The sequence below is a fragment of the Narcine bancroftii genome, chromosome 4 (genome assembly GCF_036971445.1).
Source record: "Narcine bancroftii isolate sNarBan1 chromosome 4, sNarBan1.hap1, whole genome shotgun sequence".
NCBI classification, from domain to species: Eukaryota; Metazoa; Chordata; class Chondrichthyes; order Torpediniformes; family Narcinidae; genus Narcine; species Narcine bancroftii.
This window is the reverse complement of record NC_091472.1, coordinates 89,167,248-89,184,947: the sequence shown is the minus strand read 5'-3', so window position 1 is coordinate 89,184,947 and position 17,700 is coordinate 89,167,248. Positions and strand designations below refer to the sequence as shown.

The window sequence follows — 17,700 nt, the reverse complement described above, 5'->3', positions numbered from 1 at the left end:
TGTTTTCCTTCCACTTCCTCATGTTGGGAATTCTGCTTTTTCTATTAATCTGATTTTAAATTGCTGTGCATTGATTTAATAATCTTGCTTATTCTGGGATTTGGAAAAAAACCCAGTATTTTCATCTTATTTTTTAAACTTTTGGAAATTCTTTTCCAGCTGGTTGGTGCTATGGGATGGATGAAGCAGAACGGAAAAAGTATGTGTCTCAGCTGAAGGATGTGTTTGACAGCTGCGATACCTCAGGGACAGGATACCTGGACCAGGAGGAGCTAACTGAACTGGGCCATAAGCTTCACCTAGAGGCCCAGCTTCCCCTTCTACTGCAGACACTTTTGGGCAGCAAACTCAACGTTAGAGTAAGCACTACCTGTGTAAAACAGGAAGTAACTTTGCACTGTATTTAAGTACACAATGTGAGACCCACTTTTGCACATGCATCTAATTTGGACTGTTGCAAAAACTGGTGTACAAGTATAATCTGTAGATACTTGAATTCTTTTAAAAGGGTGACTTGTATATTCATGCAACAAATAATAAAATTGTATATGTTTGATAAATTCAGTTTTGGTGGAATTCAGCATTTGTTTTCAAAGTGCTATGTTTGTTCATATTTTACTAAATTTGAATTCATGAAATTGTTAAACAACATTATTGATGTAATAGGATTTCAAAATTTGTTTTTATTAAACTAACACTTGTAAGGATAAAATTCAATTTAAAAAGATGTTTTCCTAAGATTCAATCTTGGGAAATCAATAAATTCCTTTATTATGTATGATTTTACTGTGTTACATATGATTTTAGTGAACCCCATATACCAGCAGCAATAGAAATACACCAAAGGAATGGTTCCTTAAACAAAATTAGTTTAATTCTCTGAGTATAGATCAACATTTAACTTCTCAACACTAAGTTATCTGCACAATCCCTTCCCCCAACCTAATCTAAATGCAAGTGTGTGTAATGTGTTTTCAAGAAAGTCCTTTTTACTGGCCAATCATCCACTGTGCATGTTTCCAAGGCTACAGTTTCCAGTAATCTTCAATCCTGTGCATAGAATCAGTCATTACATTCAAGCAAACTTCAGTGCTTTACTTATAATGACCAGGCAGGAAAATTGTGGAGGGTTTCAGAGAGATGGATATTGCTTGTTGGACACCCCAAACAGGAGTGTCTTTCAGAAGAAGAAACTTGTCTTCTTTCCAGGTTCTTCTCACAGAGTTCTTCTCCTCTTCGCCACACTGGGAGACTAGCCGCCAGTCCTGATTTCCACAGAGATACATATCAGAACTCTGCCCTGTCTTGAAAAAGGAACCTTTTCAGCAGGCTCCTCTTCTGTCCAGCCTTTTATCAGACTCCTTTTGCTAACTGCCTTCTCTCTCCTTCTCTGTCCCTCCCCTCCTGATGTTCCAGGCACTGTTTTTTTTTGGTTTCAGTTTGCAAATGTTGCAATTTCCATGCTTTACAAAAGCCACTTGGCCCCAACTCTGCAAATGTTTCAGTTTCTGGGGTGTGCTTGCACATGTTGCTAAAGCCCAGAACCTGTTTGCACCTGTCTTTGGACAGGCATTGTTCTGTCTGTAAATTGCATCCAACCTAACAGCTAACTCAATTCTAATCCCTTTAATAAGCATATATTTAATTAACCCATTGTGTCACAACTGTAGATACTTTAAATTGATATATTTTGTATCTTTTGTGGTAGAAGTGAGGACTTGAGGGTCTAATCATTTGTGAAATATCAAAGAATCATGATGCCAAATGAAGACATTCAGCCCTTTGTGCCTGCACCAGTTCTTTCAAAGAGCTGCTAATTAGTTCTTGTCTCCTGCTTTTTAATTATGATGTTATTTATGCAGTAACTTTTAACGAAGCAAAATGTCATGAAGGGTGAACAATTTTCTGAGCTGCACAAGAGATTCTCAAGGCAGATGAATTCTAAAGGAGTAATGCTGGAATCTTGAGCAAAAAAAACTCTGGAAAAACACAGCAAATTGAGCAGCATTGGTGAGAGAAAAGAAATGGTCATCATTTTGGGTTGGAACCCTTCATCGACTATTCTTGATGAAAGGTTCCAACCTGAAACATTGACTATTTGTTTTCTCCCACTGCTGCTTGACCCACTGAGTGCTTCCAGAAGATTTTATTTTGCTGTGGATCCTAAGGAATGTCTTAAAGAGGGGTGGAGATGTTTTGTTTGGGAATCCTGGAGCTTGTGGCTTAGAGAACTGAAGGGATGACCACAAGTAACTTGTTGCTCTTTCCTCAGTGTAACTGATGCTGTTGAATCTTGCAGGTGAATTTTGAAGAATTTAAAGAAGGTTTTGTTGCTGTATTATCTACTGGGATCGACCTCAGTACCTCGGAAAATGAAAGCAGTTATTTAGAACCAGGTAAATTTTCCTTTCTAATAGACACTTTTTTTGGACATTTTGTTTAGTCCAAACTTTCTGAATGTCTGAAGTGAATATTCTAGATGCATTTTTAAATTTTTCTCATGAAAGATTAATGTCAAATATTTATAATGATTTAATGGATTAAGAACGATTGGGAGTGTGATTCGAATAGAGCATTCTCAGGCGAGGATTGAGACATAACTCTTAATTTGATCAATGAGTCTTCATTTTGAGCATGATATTGTTTAAGGTGCTGCACCTTAAGTCTAAAGTTAAATTATCTTGTTTTTATCCTGATATGGATCCATTCTTAAGATTAAATTAGAACCATGTCTTTTGATTGCTTTATTAGTTTTTTTCTCAAGAAGAGGATATATCTCTGTCCTCAACCTAGAAAAGAATCCTATATTGCTTCGTTGATAGCTACACAAGCAATTTTGAAATGGAAAGATGATGTTTCACCCACTCATATTCAATGGTTACATGATATCATGTCTTATTTAAGTTTGGAAAAAATTAATATAATATAAAAGATGCAAAGTCTGAATTTGATAAATGTGGGGCCCATTCATGGATTATTATCATAATCTGAGGATTTAAGTAAAGTGGATGCTCTGGGGATTCCCTGTTTGGTGTCTGGGGGCTGTTACTCTATTCATATTTACAATATATACAGATATCCTTGTTTGGGGGTGGGGGTGAGAAGGGTAAATTAGTAGGGATAATATTTTTTCTTTCTATTAATAAAACAAGTAAGTAAAAGGTGGTTTAACTACAGATTATGGATGATATCACATAACAATATCAGAGGAGTATAAAATATCTTGTATAAGGGAATTTTACATGTATTATTTGTATAATTTTTGTATTCAATATTATTTTTGGACATAGTATGAGTTATGATTGAATTGTTTATTATAATTATATAATTGATGTTCAGAACAAAAGTTATGTAATAATTATGGTTATGCTTCTAATTTACAATTGATATGTGATTATGTACATTATATGATTTGATTTATGTTGTCATTAGTGCACCTTGTGTAAAGGGTTTTTGTTAAACTGAATAAAAAGAAAAAGAAAAAAATGTCTTTCCAATACAGAATGAGTAAATCATTTATTTTTTATCCTTAAGGTCAATTGTATCCCCCCTTGGGCATAGAAATGCTATTATAATTATTGTTGTAGCAATACCAAATGACCAGAGAGTATCAAGTTAAATCCAATAAATCTCAAGTTGAACCAGGTTGTTCTTAAATCGTATATTGCCTTTCTAATCCTTGCATTCTTGCCTGGAACATTCAGAAAATGTGTTGTACAAACCTCATCTTCAATAATTAACGCATACAAATTTGACATTAGATAATAGAACCACTTCCAATCCTCATTCCTCAACTAAAACTCAAGGCTGTCAGAGAAGATGATCATAATCCAACCCTTATGACAACCATAGATCAAGAATGCTGGATGCATTCATCAGAATGTCTGTGAAGAGATAAATGAAATCAATGTTTCAGACTGGTGATGCTTGACTTGCTGACATTTTTCAGTAATTTTTTGTAGATTTCCAGAGTTTACAGTTTTTGCTCTTTCAGGCCTTCTAGATAAGGTCTTTAACTCTTGTTTAGCATGTAGTCTTGAGTATAAGTCCATCATCCTACAAGACTATTTTTAAACAGTATTCTTCCTATTGTCCAGGTCACTAATAATCCTTGTAAGAATTACCAAGCCTGAGTCATTTGTCCATTATTGCATAGGATTTGTTTAACCTTGTTGTGTATAAATTGGCTGATTTTACTCTTTGATGCTGGAACAATTACACATCAGGAATACTCTACTGGTTGTAAAGCATTTTTAGGTTACTGAATTTGGGAAATATTTAAATCTTTAAACCATGATGTTCTCAGAGATATTTGAATTGTATTACAGAAATTATTGATAACAGAAATTGTGGTTATTTATATATTTTTAAATACATTTTATTTTTGGTTTTCAAGCTTATATCAGGTATACAGCCTTTACACAAATATAGCAAAATATCCTATATACCATTTACACACAAAAAAAAATCCTTTTTATTTAAAAAAAAGTACAACATTCAACATTCATACATATTGATAAGAAAACCAAAATAAAATCGCAAAGCAAAAACATTCTAACCCCCCCCATTTCCCCCTTCCCCTTAACTTAGACAAGATAAGTGGATACAGAGTCTTTCCGTCCACCGCCAGAAATAAAAGTAATAATATAATAATATATAATATAAAATCGAGGGCAGATCACGAATTTACAGCAACGATACTACACTTGTGTACCAATGTAATTCAAATACGGTTGCCATGTTTTCAGGAATGTGTCATGTTTATTTCTTAAATTATAAGTAATCTTTTCCATGGGAATACAGCTATCCATTTCTGCTATCCATCTTTTCAAAGAAACTAGTATGTCTGACTTCCATGTGACTGTGATACATTTCTTGGCTGTGGTCAGTGCAGTCTTAGTATATGATATTTGAAACTCAGTTAAGTAGCTACTAATATCTATGAAGTTCCCCAATAGATACAGTTCTGGATGACCGGGAAAGTTGACTCCAGTAATCTTTGTTAACACTTCCAATACCTCTTTCCAGAAAACATTAACTTTCACATACACATCATACGGGGTGGAAAAATATTCCTTCTTCTATTCCACATTGGAAACTTCTGTCTGATATTTCTGGCTTTGATTTGTGCAATCTTTGCGGACTCATCGTACTTCATCAATAATCAAAGTTACCCCATCCTTTGCTAGATCCGCTTTCCATTTTGCCCTGGACCTAAGAATTCCAAACTTTTGCCCATTCATTTGCGGGGCATAATATATTTGAGTAATAAATTTAGGTATATTATTTATACATAATGTGTTGCAGTTGACTCATCCCTGGTGGAGTCATTCTCCCATCTTTCTCTTAGAAAGGCCCTTAATTGCAGATTGAAAAGAAAGGTGCCATTTGGAACATCATAAATTAATTTGCTTCATTTGTTCAAATGACATTAAGACTCCATCCTTATAACAGTCTGCAATGTACCCAATTCCTTTTTGAGACCATATATTTAAAATCCTATTCCCTATTGCCATGGGCAATATTGGATTATTACATAATGGAGAGCTTAAAAGAAATTCCAATTTTGTGGTTTTTTACATTTGATTTCAACTTGTGAATTTGCCCAGACCTTTTTGGAAAGATTTTATTTTTGTGTTGGTTGCTTCTTTTTTTTAAAAAAGCGAAGTTTAAATAATGATTACAGCTTGTTATTGCTGAAATCTTTGTTGGCTATGTGTATCAAATAGTAGATGACTCTCATTCTATTTTATTATTAAATAAACAGTTTACAGAATCTTTATCTGTCTGGATTCCAAGGGAGGGGCAGATTGAAAATGAAGAGGATGTTGGGTGTAAAAACCCAAATGTTGGGTTTGAATAGCCCACCAAAGTTCTGAAAGGCAGGATTTTTCATGAGAACATGGTTGGGGAGGTAAGGTTTGTTGACAAGAAGATAGTTGGATTGGATAGGGAGTATGAAGATCTGAATCTTTGGTCTTCCTAACAGTTAATTGGAGGAGATTTGCTTTCCTGATTGTTAAACATGGATGGGCTTTGGAGAATAGCTACTGGGTTAGCATGACTGTATCTTCGGTAGTTCTTTTAAAACATTTTTTATTTATTTTTCACACTATGAACCATACTGACCAAAATACACATAAACATTTCCCTCTTGAATATACACAGTGTCATTTCCTCCCCTTTTCCCCCTCCCTTCCCTCCTTCCTTCACCCAACCTCCCCACCCACTCAACGTTCAACATATATGATACATTAAACCCATTAAACAATGTCATCACACATTGAAAATAAACAAGAAAATTGTGTCATCTACTTTTACACATTGGGTCAGTTAATTTCGTCTTCTTCTCCTTCTGTCATTTTCGGCGGTGGAGGTCCGCGGTAGGACTTTTCTGTTGTGTTCCATGTACGGTTCCTAAATTTGTTCGAATACTGTGATGTTATTTCTTAAATTATATGTTATTTTTTCCAATGGAATACATTTATTCATTTCTATGTATCATTGCTGTATTCTCAGGCTATCTTCTGATTTCCAGGTTGACATAATAAATTTTTTTGCTACAGCTAAGGCTATCATAATAAATCTTTTCTTTGTGCTCCATCCAAATCGAGTCCATGTTCTTTACTTCTTATATTACTTAGAAGAAAGATCTCTGGATTTTTTGGTATGTTGCTTTTTGTGATTTTATTTAATACCTGATTTAGATCTTCCCAAAACTTTTCCACTTTCTCAAATGCCCAAATTGCATGTACTGTTGTTCCCGTTTCCTCCTTACAGCGAAAACATCTATCTGATACTGTTGGGTCCCATTTATTTAACTTTTGGGGCATGATATATAGTCTGTGTAACCAATTATATTGCATCATGTGTAACCTCGTGTTTATTGTATTTCTCATAGTTTCGGAGCATAGCTTTTCCCATATTTCATTTTTTATCTTTATGTTTAAATCTTTTTCCCACTTTTGTTTGGGTTTATAGCTTATTTCATCATTTTCCTTCTCTTGCAGCTTGATGTACAGGTTTGTTATAAATCTTTTAATTATCATTGTGTCTGTAATCACATATTCAAAACTGCTTCCTTCTGCTAACCTCAGTCTACTTCCCAATTTGTCCTTTAAGTAGGTTTTCAGTTGGTGGTATGCAAACATTGTACCGTGAGTTATTCCATATTTGTACTTCATTTGTTCAAAAGATAATAAATTATTTCCCAAAAAACAATTTTCTATTCTTTTGATCCCTTTTCTCTCACATTCTCTAAAGGAAAGGTTATCTATTATGAAAGGGATTAGTCGATTTTGCATCAATAATAATTTTGGTAGTTGGTCATTTGTTTTTTCCTTACTGCGTGAATCTTCTCTCAAATGTTGAGCAGATGGTGCAGTACTGGTGAACTTCTATATTGCATCAGCTTTTCATCCCACTTATAAAGTATATGTTCTGGTACATTCTCCCCTATTTTATCTAGCTCTAACCTGATCCAATCTGGTTTTTCCCTTGTTTGATAAAAATCTGATAGATATCTTAATTGTGGTGCTCTATAATAATTCTTAAAGTTTGGTAGTTGTAAGCCCCCTTGTTTGTACCATTCTGTTAATTTATCGAGCGCTATCCTTGGTTTCCACCCATTCCATAAGAATTTCCCTAATTATGTTCTTCTCCACCTTATACGTTTGTAGTGTTTCGTATTTTATTTTTTTGTCTGCCAATTCTCTTCTTTTTGTTGTATCTTCCCTTGTTGCTTGTTCTTTTTCTGTACTTACTATTTCCCTTTCCAGCTGTTCTATTTCCCGATTGTAGTCCTTCTTCATCTTAGTTACATAACTTATTATCTGCCCTCTGATGAAGGCTTTCATTGCATCCCATAATATAAATTTGTCTTTCACTGATTCCGTATTTATTTCAAAGTACATTTTAATTTGGCGCTCAATAAATTCTCTAAAATTCTGTCTTTTAAGTAGCATGGAGTTTAATCTCCATTTATATATTCTTGGTGGGATGTCCTCCAGTTCTATTGCTAATAACAGGGGTGAATGATCAGATAGCAATCTAGCTTTATATTCCTTTTTCCTAACTCTCCCTTAGATATGGGCTGACAACAGGAACAGGTCAATCCTTGAGTATGTTTTATGTCTACTCAAATAAGATGAGTATTCCTTCTCCCTTGGGTGCTGCCACCTCCATATATCCAAAAGTTGCATTACCTGCATTGATTTAACCATAAACTTGGCTACTTTGTTCTTTCTGCTAGTCTTTTGTCTAGTTTTATCCATCTTTGAATCTAAATTAAGGTTAAAGTCCCCTCCTATCAATATATTCCCCTGCGTATCTACAATCTTCAAGAAAAATATCTTGCATAAACTTTTGATCCTCTTCATTGGGTGCATATATATTGTCCAAATTCCAGAGTTCTGAATATATCTGACATTTTAACATTACGTATCTCCCTGCTGGATCTATTATTTCCTCCTCTATTTTGATTGGTACATTTTTATTGATTAATAAAAATGGCTTTTGAGTTGTATGATGCTGCCATTATGTTCCCTAATCAGTCTCTCCTTAATTTCTTGTGTTCCACTTCAATTAGATGCGTTTCCTGCACGAATGTTATATCTATATTTTTCTTTTTTCAGTAAATTTAATAGCCTCTTCCTTTTGATTTGGTTATGTATTCCGTTAATATTTATAGTCATATAGTTCAACATGGCCATCTCATACTCTGTTTACATCTCATTTCCGCTTCCTCACCACCACCTTTCCCCTTTTCCCCATTTCCATTTCTCAGTTTTCTTTTTTTGAACGCACTGTATGACAACACTTCTAAAACATAAAATATTTCAACCATTCCCACATCTGTAATTCACTTAACCCCAAAAGTCCCCCCTCCTCTCTGAGTCACCCCTTGTCCTTTGCTGGGCAACCACAACTCCCCTCTCCATTCGGAGTTCGAACCTGTTTGCAAGTGTCAACTGATTTTGCAGTGACTGTTATTCTCTGCCACCCAACCCCCTCCAGAATAGACTTTTATCTTCACATTACAACAAAGCTCCCCCTCTTTTCTTCTTTTTCTTTTTATCTATTTATTTATTATTATTATTTTTGAACCCCTCCTCTTTTTCCCCCTTCTCCCTTTCTTTCCTTTTCTTCCCTCCTTTAGTTCTTACTTATGCATTATTTTTACTTCTTTATATGTAGTTTGTTGTCATTCTTTGTTCTTGTTATATCTCTTCATCTCTCTTTCTGTCTTGCAGGCGTTCTGCAAATTCTGGTGCTTTCTCTGCATCTGAGAACAGTCTGTTTTTCTGCCCCGAGATAACTATTTTAAGCACCACTGGATAGCTTAACATAAATTTATAGCCTTTCTTGCATAGGATCGATTTTGCTGCGTTAAACTCCTTCCTTTTCTTTAGGAGCTCAAAACTTATGTCTGTGTAGAAAAATTTTTTTTTGACCTTTGTACTCCAGTGGTTTCTTGTCTTCTCTAATTTTATTCATGCCTTCTCCAATATATTTTCTCTTGTCGTGTTTCTCAGAAATTTTACTAGAACGGATCTTGGTTTTTGTTGTGACTGTGGTTTCGGGGTTAATGTTAATATGTGCTCTTTCTATTTCCATTCCTTCCTGCATTTCTGGCATTCCCAGGACTTTTGGGATCCATTCTTTTATAAATTCTTTCATGTCTTTGCCTTCTTCATCTTCCCCAAGGCCCACTATCTTTATATTGTTTCGTCTACTATAGATTTCCATTATGTCCATCTTCTGAACTAACAACTCCAGTGTTTCTTTAACTTTGTTGTCACTTTCTTCCAATTTTCTTTTTAAGTCGATCACTTCCATTTCTTCCGCCATAACACGTTCTTTCATATTTTCTAATCTTTTCCCTACATCTGTTATAACCAGCTCTATCTACTCACTTTTTCTTCTGTACTTTTCATTTTTCTTTTCATTTCACTAAATTCTAGTGTCAGCCATTTTAATGCTTTCATTTGTTCTTGAAAATTTTTTTTATCTGTACTTTCCATTCATTTTACCTCCAATTCCTCTGTGCAGAGCTTGGTATTCTTCTTCTGTGTCTGCTTTTGGGTTTGTGTCTTCTATTTCTCTTGTATCTATGTCTCTTTTGATTTTCTTGTTGAGTTGCTTGTCTCAGTTTGTTGGGTATTTTTTTTCCATGGTTTCTTGATGTTGGTCCTCTTCTTCTGGGCTGGTTATCTTTTGTGTCTCTAGTTTCCTTTTTTCTTTCTCACCCCTCCCGTTCCCATTGCTTTCTTTATCTTCCAGCTGGGGGCCCTGCTGTCGGGCCTCTATCAGCTGTTCGTGCTGTGGAGTTTCCCATCGGTGTTCTCCTTGTCGTGCGCAGTTGCGCACCCCTGTTTGGCTCCATGAGCCATTTTTGTATTCCTGCGGTCGGTGGGTCGCGACCCTGCGGGGTCTCTACTAACCTTGGGGAGTAGGCTCCTCTTTCCATGGTGGGTCCCTGCTTTTTTGAGCAGGTAAGGCCTTCACCTTTCCGGCCTCCTTCTTTCTTTTCTTCCCGTTGTTTTTGGCTTTTCTTTCTTAGGTGCCATTTTCTCCACACCTTTATTTCTTATTTGTTGTGATTTGTGTGTCTGGAGCTTTGCTTTTTCTTCACTTTTTTCCTTCTTTTCTGGAGAGGGCTGGTATTCTCCTACTGGCCACTACTCCATCACGTGACTCCATTTCACAAGTCAGTAACTTTGAGGAAATATTTGAGGTTGGGCTATTAAAGTAGTTTTTTTTAAAATAAATTTATTGCTTCCCTTTCACTATGTCATGGCCTTTAGGGATCAACACTGTGCCTTGTTTTGCAACCAGGTTGCTTCTGAATCCTGCTGCACATTATTTATAAGTTGTAATTACAACTGACACATTTTATATTTCCTCTACTGTCACTACTTGTGTTTGTGAGTTTAGAGACAGCCTCCATTTGAGGCCGAATAAATGGGACCAATCCAGTGCTATCTGTAAGGAGTTTGTAAGTTCTCCCTGTGTCCTGCATGGGTTTCTTCCAGGTGCTTCAGTTTCCTCCCACCATTCAGAAATGTTGGGGGTTGTAGGTTAATTAGTGTATTTGGTGGGGGGCAAGGGCTTGGGGGCAGGAAGGGCCTATTACCCGTGCTGTACATCTATATTTACCTTTTTCAACCTCATTTTAACGTTTTTATGTATATCCGGCATTCAAGTCAACTCCCATTTTCTGGCTGCCTGAAGTGCCATGTTGACCAGTGTACAGTTGGCCCTCAAAGCCGGTGACCGGCGTATACGTCGATACGTCGATCCCCATTGATCGCGTGGATTGTTCTGCTGGGCGTTGGCTGGAGATGATTGCTTATCATGGAGGGTCCATCAACAGCAGCACGCGATGAAAATATGAAGTGAGTTTTAAGTTGAAAGTGATAGAAATGGCCAAGAAAACCAATAAATGCCCTGCTGCAAGAAAATCTGATGTGCATGAGAAGTTGATAAGAGATTGGAGGAAGAAAGAAGAGACTTTAAGAAAAATACCAAAAAGATATTTTTGAGAAAAGAAATCACTCGTTGGCCAGAGTTGGAAAATCACTTGCAGAATCTTCAAATGCAAAATTAAACTGAAAATGAAATTCCCTGCAGGTATTTTTGTACATTTTCATGAAAAAGGGTGGATGGATGAAAATGGTATACAACTATGGATAGCCATTATGTAGAATAGGCGGTTAACACAAAGAATGGAGTTTCCTGGTCTGGGTTATGCATCGTAGCCACTTAACTGAGAACTCTAAAAGTACATGGCGGTTATCCCAGGTGGCTTGATGTCTATATTGCAACCTCTCGATGTCTGCTTGAACAAGCCATTCAATGACCATGTGTGTGAGGAATGGAATACATGGATGCTGAGTGGAGAAAGGTTGTTTACTAAAGGTGGGGCAATGTATGCTGCATCACTTGATGTGCTGTGTAACTTTGTGCTCAAGGCATGGGACAAAGTTACAGAAGAGACTGTGATATAATAGTTCAAAAAGTGTGGTGTCTCTTGTGCAATTGATGGCACAGAAGATGATTTATTGTGGGATACTGATGACAGAACTGAAATGCCTTATTAGATACAGACTGGGACCCATATGATGACTGTTTAAACAGCAAACAGTGTTTGCTGCCATCTTTGCTTCAGACGATGAAAGTGAAAGTGATTTTGAAGGGTTCTAAATGTGTTGTTGTTTTAAATAAAAATCTCAATGAAAATCTGTCGCAGTTTTCTGGTTTTTCAAGCACCTATTAGATTTTAGGCTGAATTTAAGGTCTCTGGCAAGATAGATTGGAAGGCTCTTCGAGGGAGGCAGTGTGAGTAGAACTAAAAAAAAAGAGTGAGGTTACTATTATAGAAATATATTATAGGCTGCCAAATGGGGAGAGGGAACTAGAAGAGCAAATGTGCAAGGAAATAGCTGAGATGTGCAGTAGGAATAGGGAGGTGTTGGTTGGGGATTTCAATTTTCCTAACATAGATTGGGAAACACAGTCAGTGAGAGACCAGGATGGCTTAGTGTTTATACAATGTGTTCAGGACTGCTTTTTGCAGCAGTATGTGGAGGTGCCCACTAGATGGGGAGCAGTGTTAGATCTGTTGTTAGAGAATGAAATAGGGCAGGTGATGGAGGTGAGTGTTTGGGAGAACTTCAGATCCAGTGATCATGGGTCCATTAGCTTTAGCTTAATTATGGAAAGGGATAGGTCGGGTCCGAAGTTGAAGGTCTTCGAGTGGGGGAAGGCCAGATTTGAAGAAATGAGAAGGAATTTGCAGAGAGTTGTGTGGGCTGATCTTTTTGCTGGAAACGATGTAGAGGAAAATTAGAGGGTATTTAAAGTGAGATTTATGTTCCTGTCCGGCCGAAAGGCAAGACCAAAAGTTCAAGGGCGCCGTGGTTTTCTAGAAAAATTGGAGGCCTATGCTAAATATAAGAAACAAAAGATTTTTTTTTTATAATTTTTTATTTTTCACACCATAAATCACATTAACCATGATACACATTTTTTCCTTTTCACACATATACAATGTCATTTTCTCCCCCCCCCCCCTCCCCTCCGACCCTCCCCACCTCCCTCCTCCCCTCCCACCCTCCCCACCTCCCCCCTCACATCCATTTAAGGTATAAAATCTAGGATACATTAAACCAGTCAGACAATGTTGTCATTCAATAAAAATACACCAGAAATTCCACTGAGTCCATTTCTTTTCATTTCCTTTTCCTTCCGTTAACTTAGGTAGTGATTGTCCCCGGTAGGTTTTCTCTATTGTGTTTAATATAAGGCTCCCATATTTGTTCGAATATTTCAATATTATTTCTTAAACTATATGTTATTTTTTCTAATGGAATACATTTATTCATTTCTATATACCATTGTTGTATTTTCAAATTATCTTCCAATTTCCAGGTTGACATAATACATTTTTTTGCTACGGCTAGAGCTATCTTAACAAATCTTTTTTTGTGCATCCTCCAAATCAATTCCAAATTCTTTGTTTTTTATGTTACTTAGGAGAAAGATCTCTGGATTCTTTGGTATATTGTTTTCTGTTATTTTATTTAATATCTGATTGAGATCTTCCCAAAATTTTTCTACTTTTTCACATGTCCAGATTGCATGAATTGTTGTTCCCATTTCTTTTTTACATCGAAAACATCTATCAGATACTGTTGGGTCCCATTTATTTAACTTTTGAGGTGTAATGTATAGCCTGTATATCCAGTTATATTGTATCATACGTAACCTCGTATTTATTGTATTTCTCATCGTTCCAGAACATAACTTCTCCCATGTTTCCTTTTTTATCTTTATATTTAAATCCTGTTCCCATTTTTGTTTAGTTTTACCATTTGTTTCCTCATTCTCCTTTTCTTGCAGTTTAATATACATATTTGTTATAAATCTTTTGATTATCATTGTATCTGTAATCACATATTCAAAGTTACTTCCCTCTGGCAAACTCAAACTGCTTCCTAATTTATCCTTCAAGTAGGATCTCAATTGGTAATATGCCAGTGCTGTATCTTGAGTTATATTGTATTTATCTTTCATTTGTTCAAAGGATAATAATCTATTTCCTGAAAAACAATTTTCTATTCTTTTAATCCCTTTTTTCTCCCATTCTCTAAAGGAAAGGTTATCTATTGTAAAAGGGAGTAACTTGTTTTGCGTCAATATTAGTTTTGGTAATTGATAATTTGTTTTATTTCTTTCTACATGAATCTTCTTCCAAATATTGAGTAGATGATGTAATACTGGAGAACTTCTATGTTGTACCAATTTTTCACCCCATTTATATAATATGTGTTCAGGTGTCTTTTCCCCTATTTTATCTAATTCTAATCTAGTCCAATCTGGCTTTTCCCTTGTTTGATAAAAATCTGATAGGTATCTTAATTGTGTGGCTCTATAATAATTTTTAAAGTTTGGCAGTTGTAAGCCTCCTTGTTTATACCATTCTGTTAATTTATCTAGTGCTATCCTCGGTTTCCCCCCTTTCCATAAAAATTTCCTTAGTATTTTCTTTAACTCCTTGAAGAATTTCTCTGTCAGTTGTATTGCTAATGCCTGAAATAGGTATAATATCCTTGGAAAAATGTTCATTTTAATACAGTTTATCCTTCCTATTAGTGTTAATGGTAAATCTTTCCAATGCTCTAAATCATCCTGTAATTTTTTCATTAGTGGATAATAATTGAGTTTATATAGTTGGCCGAGATTTTTGTTTATTTGTACACCTAGGTATCTTATTGCTTGCATTTGCCAACTAAATGGTGATTCTTTCTTAAATTTTGAGAAATTCGCATCATTCATAGGCATTGCTTCACTTTTATTTACGTTGATCTTGTAATCCGACACTTCTCCATATTCCTTCAATTTCTTATATAATTCTTTTATTGATAGTTCTGGTTCTGTTAAGTATACTATAACATCGTCCGCAAATAAACTGATTTTATATTCCTTGTCTTTTATTTTTATCCCTTTTATATTATTTTCTGTTCTTATTAATTCTGCTAGTGGTTCTATAGCTAACGCAAACAATAAAGGTGATAGTGGGCATACCTGTCGTGTTGACCTGCTTAAGTTAAATTGCTTTGATACATGTCCATTTACTGTCACTTTCGCTAATGGTCCCTTATATAATGCTTTAATCCAATTAATATACTTCTCCGGTAAACTGAATTTTTGCAATTCTTTGAACAAATAATTCCATTCTACTCTGTCAAAGGCCTTCTCTGCGTCTAAAGCAACTGCTACTGTTGGTGCTTTATTCCCTTCTACTGCATGAATTAAGTTAATAAATTTACAAATATTGTCTGTTGTGTGTCTTTTTTTGATAAATCCAGTTTGGTCTAGATTTACCATTTTCGATACATACTCTGCTAATCTGTTTGCTAATAATTTAGCTATTATCTTATAATCTGTGTTAAGTAAAGATATTGGTCTATATGACGCTGATGTGAGTGGATCTTTCCCTTGCTTTAGTATTACTGTAATTATTGCTGTTTTACATGAATCTGGTAAGCTTTGCGTTTTATCAATCTGGTTGATTACTTCCAGGAGGGGCGGAATTAATAAATCTTTAAATGTTTTATAGAATTCTATTGGGAATCCATCCTCTCCTGGTGTCTTATTATTTGGTAATTTTCTTATTATTTCTTGTATTTCTACTATTCCAAATGGCTCTGTTAATTTATTTTGTTCCTCTATTTGTAGTTTTGGTAGTTCAATTTTAGTTAGAAATTCATCTATTTTCCCTTCTTTCCCTTCGTTTTCAGTTCGGTATAATTGTTCATAGAATTCTCTAAAGTTTTCCTTAATTTCTTTTGGATTATATGTAATTTGTTTGTCTTTTTTCCTTGATGCCAATACCATTTTCTTGGCTTGTTTTGTCTTAAGCTGCCATGCTAGGATTTTGTGCGTTTTTTCACCTAGTTCATAATATTTCTGTTTTGTCTTCATTATATTTTTCTCCACCTTATATGTTTGTAGTGTTTCATATTTTATTTTTTTATCCGCCAATTCTCTTCTTTTAGTGATATCTTCCTTCATTACTAATTCTTTTTCTATATTTACTATTTCCCTTTCCAACTGCTCTGTTTCCTGATTATAGTCCTTCTTCATCTTGGTTACATAACTTATTATTTGCCCTCTAATGAATGCTTTCATTGCATCCCATAGTATAAACTTATCTTCCACTGATTCCGTATTTATTTCAAAATACATTTTAATTTGTTTTTCAATAAATTCTCTAAAATCCTACCTTTTAAGTAACATGGGGTTTAATCTCCATCTATACATTCTTGGAGGGATGTCCTCTAACTTTACTGTCAATATTAAGGGTGAATGGTCCGATAGTATTCTAGCTTTATATTCTGTTTTTTTTACTCTATCTTGCATACGAGCTGATAACAAAAGTAGGTCTATTCTTGAGTATGTTTTATGTCTAGCCGAGTAATATGAATATTCCTTTTCCTTTGGGTGTTGTTTCCTCCATATATCCAAAAGTTGCATTTCTTCCATCGATTTAATTATAAATTTGGTTACTTTGTTCTTTCTGTTAATTTTTTTTCCCAGTTTTGTCCATATTTGAATCCAAATTCAGGTTGAAATCCCCTCCTATTAATATGTTCCCTTGCGTATCTGCTATCTTCAAAAAGATATCTTGCATAAACTTTTGATCTTCTTCGTTAGGTGAATATACATTGAGTAGATTCCAAAACTCTGAATATATCTGACATTTTATCATTACATATCTCCCTGCTGGATCTATTATTTCCTCTTCTATTTTAAATTGCACATTTTTACTAATTAATATAGCTACTCCTCTTGCTTTTGAATTATACGATGCTGCTGTTACGTGTCCTACCCAATCTCTCTTTAATTTCTTATGCTCCAATTCAGTTAAATGTGTTTCTTGCACAAATGCAATATCAATTTTTTCTTTTTTCAGTAAATTTAGCAGTTTCTTCCTTTTAATTTGGTTATATATTCCATTAATATTTAAAGTCATATAGTTCAACGTAGCCATTTTATACTTTGTTTATCTTCCCTTTCCGTTTCTCCATCATTACCTTTCCTTCTTATCCATTTCTGTTTTCTTGTTTTGAATCCTTTATAAGACAACATTCCTAAAACATCAAACATTTTCCTTATTCTCCTATTTAAAACTTCTTTAGCCCCAATCCCCCCTTCCCCTCCTGAGTTGTCCTTTATCCCTTGTCGGACAACCACATCTCCCCTCTCCATTTGGATTTGCGAATTCACTCGCAAGCGTCAGCTGATTTTGCAGTGACCGTAACACCCCCCCACCCAGCCCCCCCCAGAAAAGATTTCACTTTTCATATGTGACAAAGGTCACTCTTTTAATTCCCTCCTTATTCCCTCTATTCCTTTTCCTTCCCTTATTAATTCTTGTCTATACTATCTATATTTTCCTCTAAATACGGATACATTCATGTATGCACATTATTCATATACACACATATACCTCTTTACCCACATACATATAAATCGTGGTCATTTTTACTCTTATTACATGTCTTCATCTCTCTGTTTGTTTTGTAGTTGTTCTGCAAATTTCCTTGCTTCCTCTGGATCCAAGAATAGTTTTTTTCCATAAGATCGTTTTCGATGTTTTGAACTCCTTCCTCTTCTTCAGGAGTTCAAAACTTA

General features: G+C 35.2%; 1 protein-coding gene across 4 annotated transcripts in view; it reads left to right on the top strand.

Annotated features, from left to right (window-relative positions):
- ninl (ninein-like) overlaps positions 1-17,700 on the top strand; it is a 142,606-nt gene that overhangs the window by 17,561 nt on the left and 107,345 nt on the right. For all 4 annotated transcript variants that reach the window (XM_069931897.1, XM_069931894.1, XM_069931895.1 and 1 more), the window contains 2 exons: positions 160-359; positions 2,300-2,396. In XM_069931897.1, coding sequence (XP_069787998.1) covers positions 177-359; positions 2,300-2,396 — 280 coding nt within the window. In that variant the 5' untranslated portion in view covers positions 160-176. The remainder of the gene's footprint in view (positions 1-159; positions 360-2,299; positions 2,397-17,700) is intronic.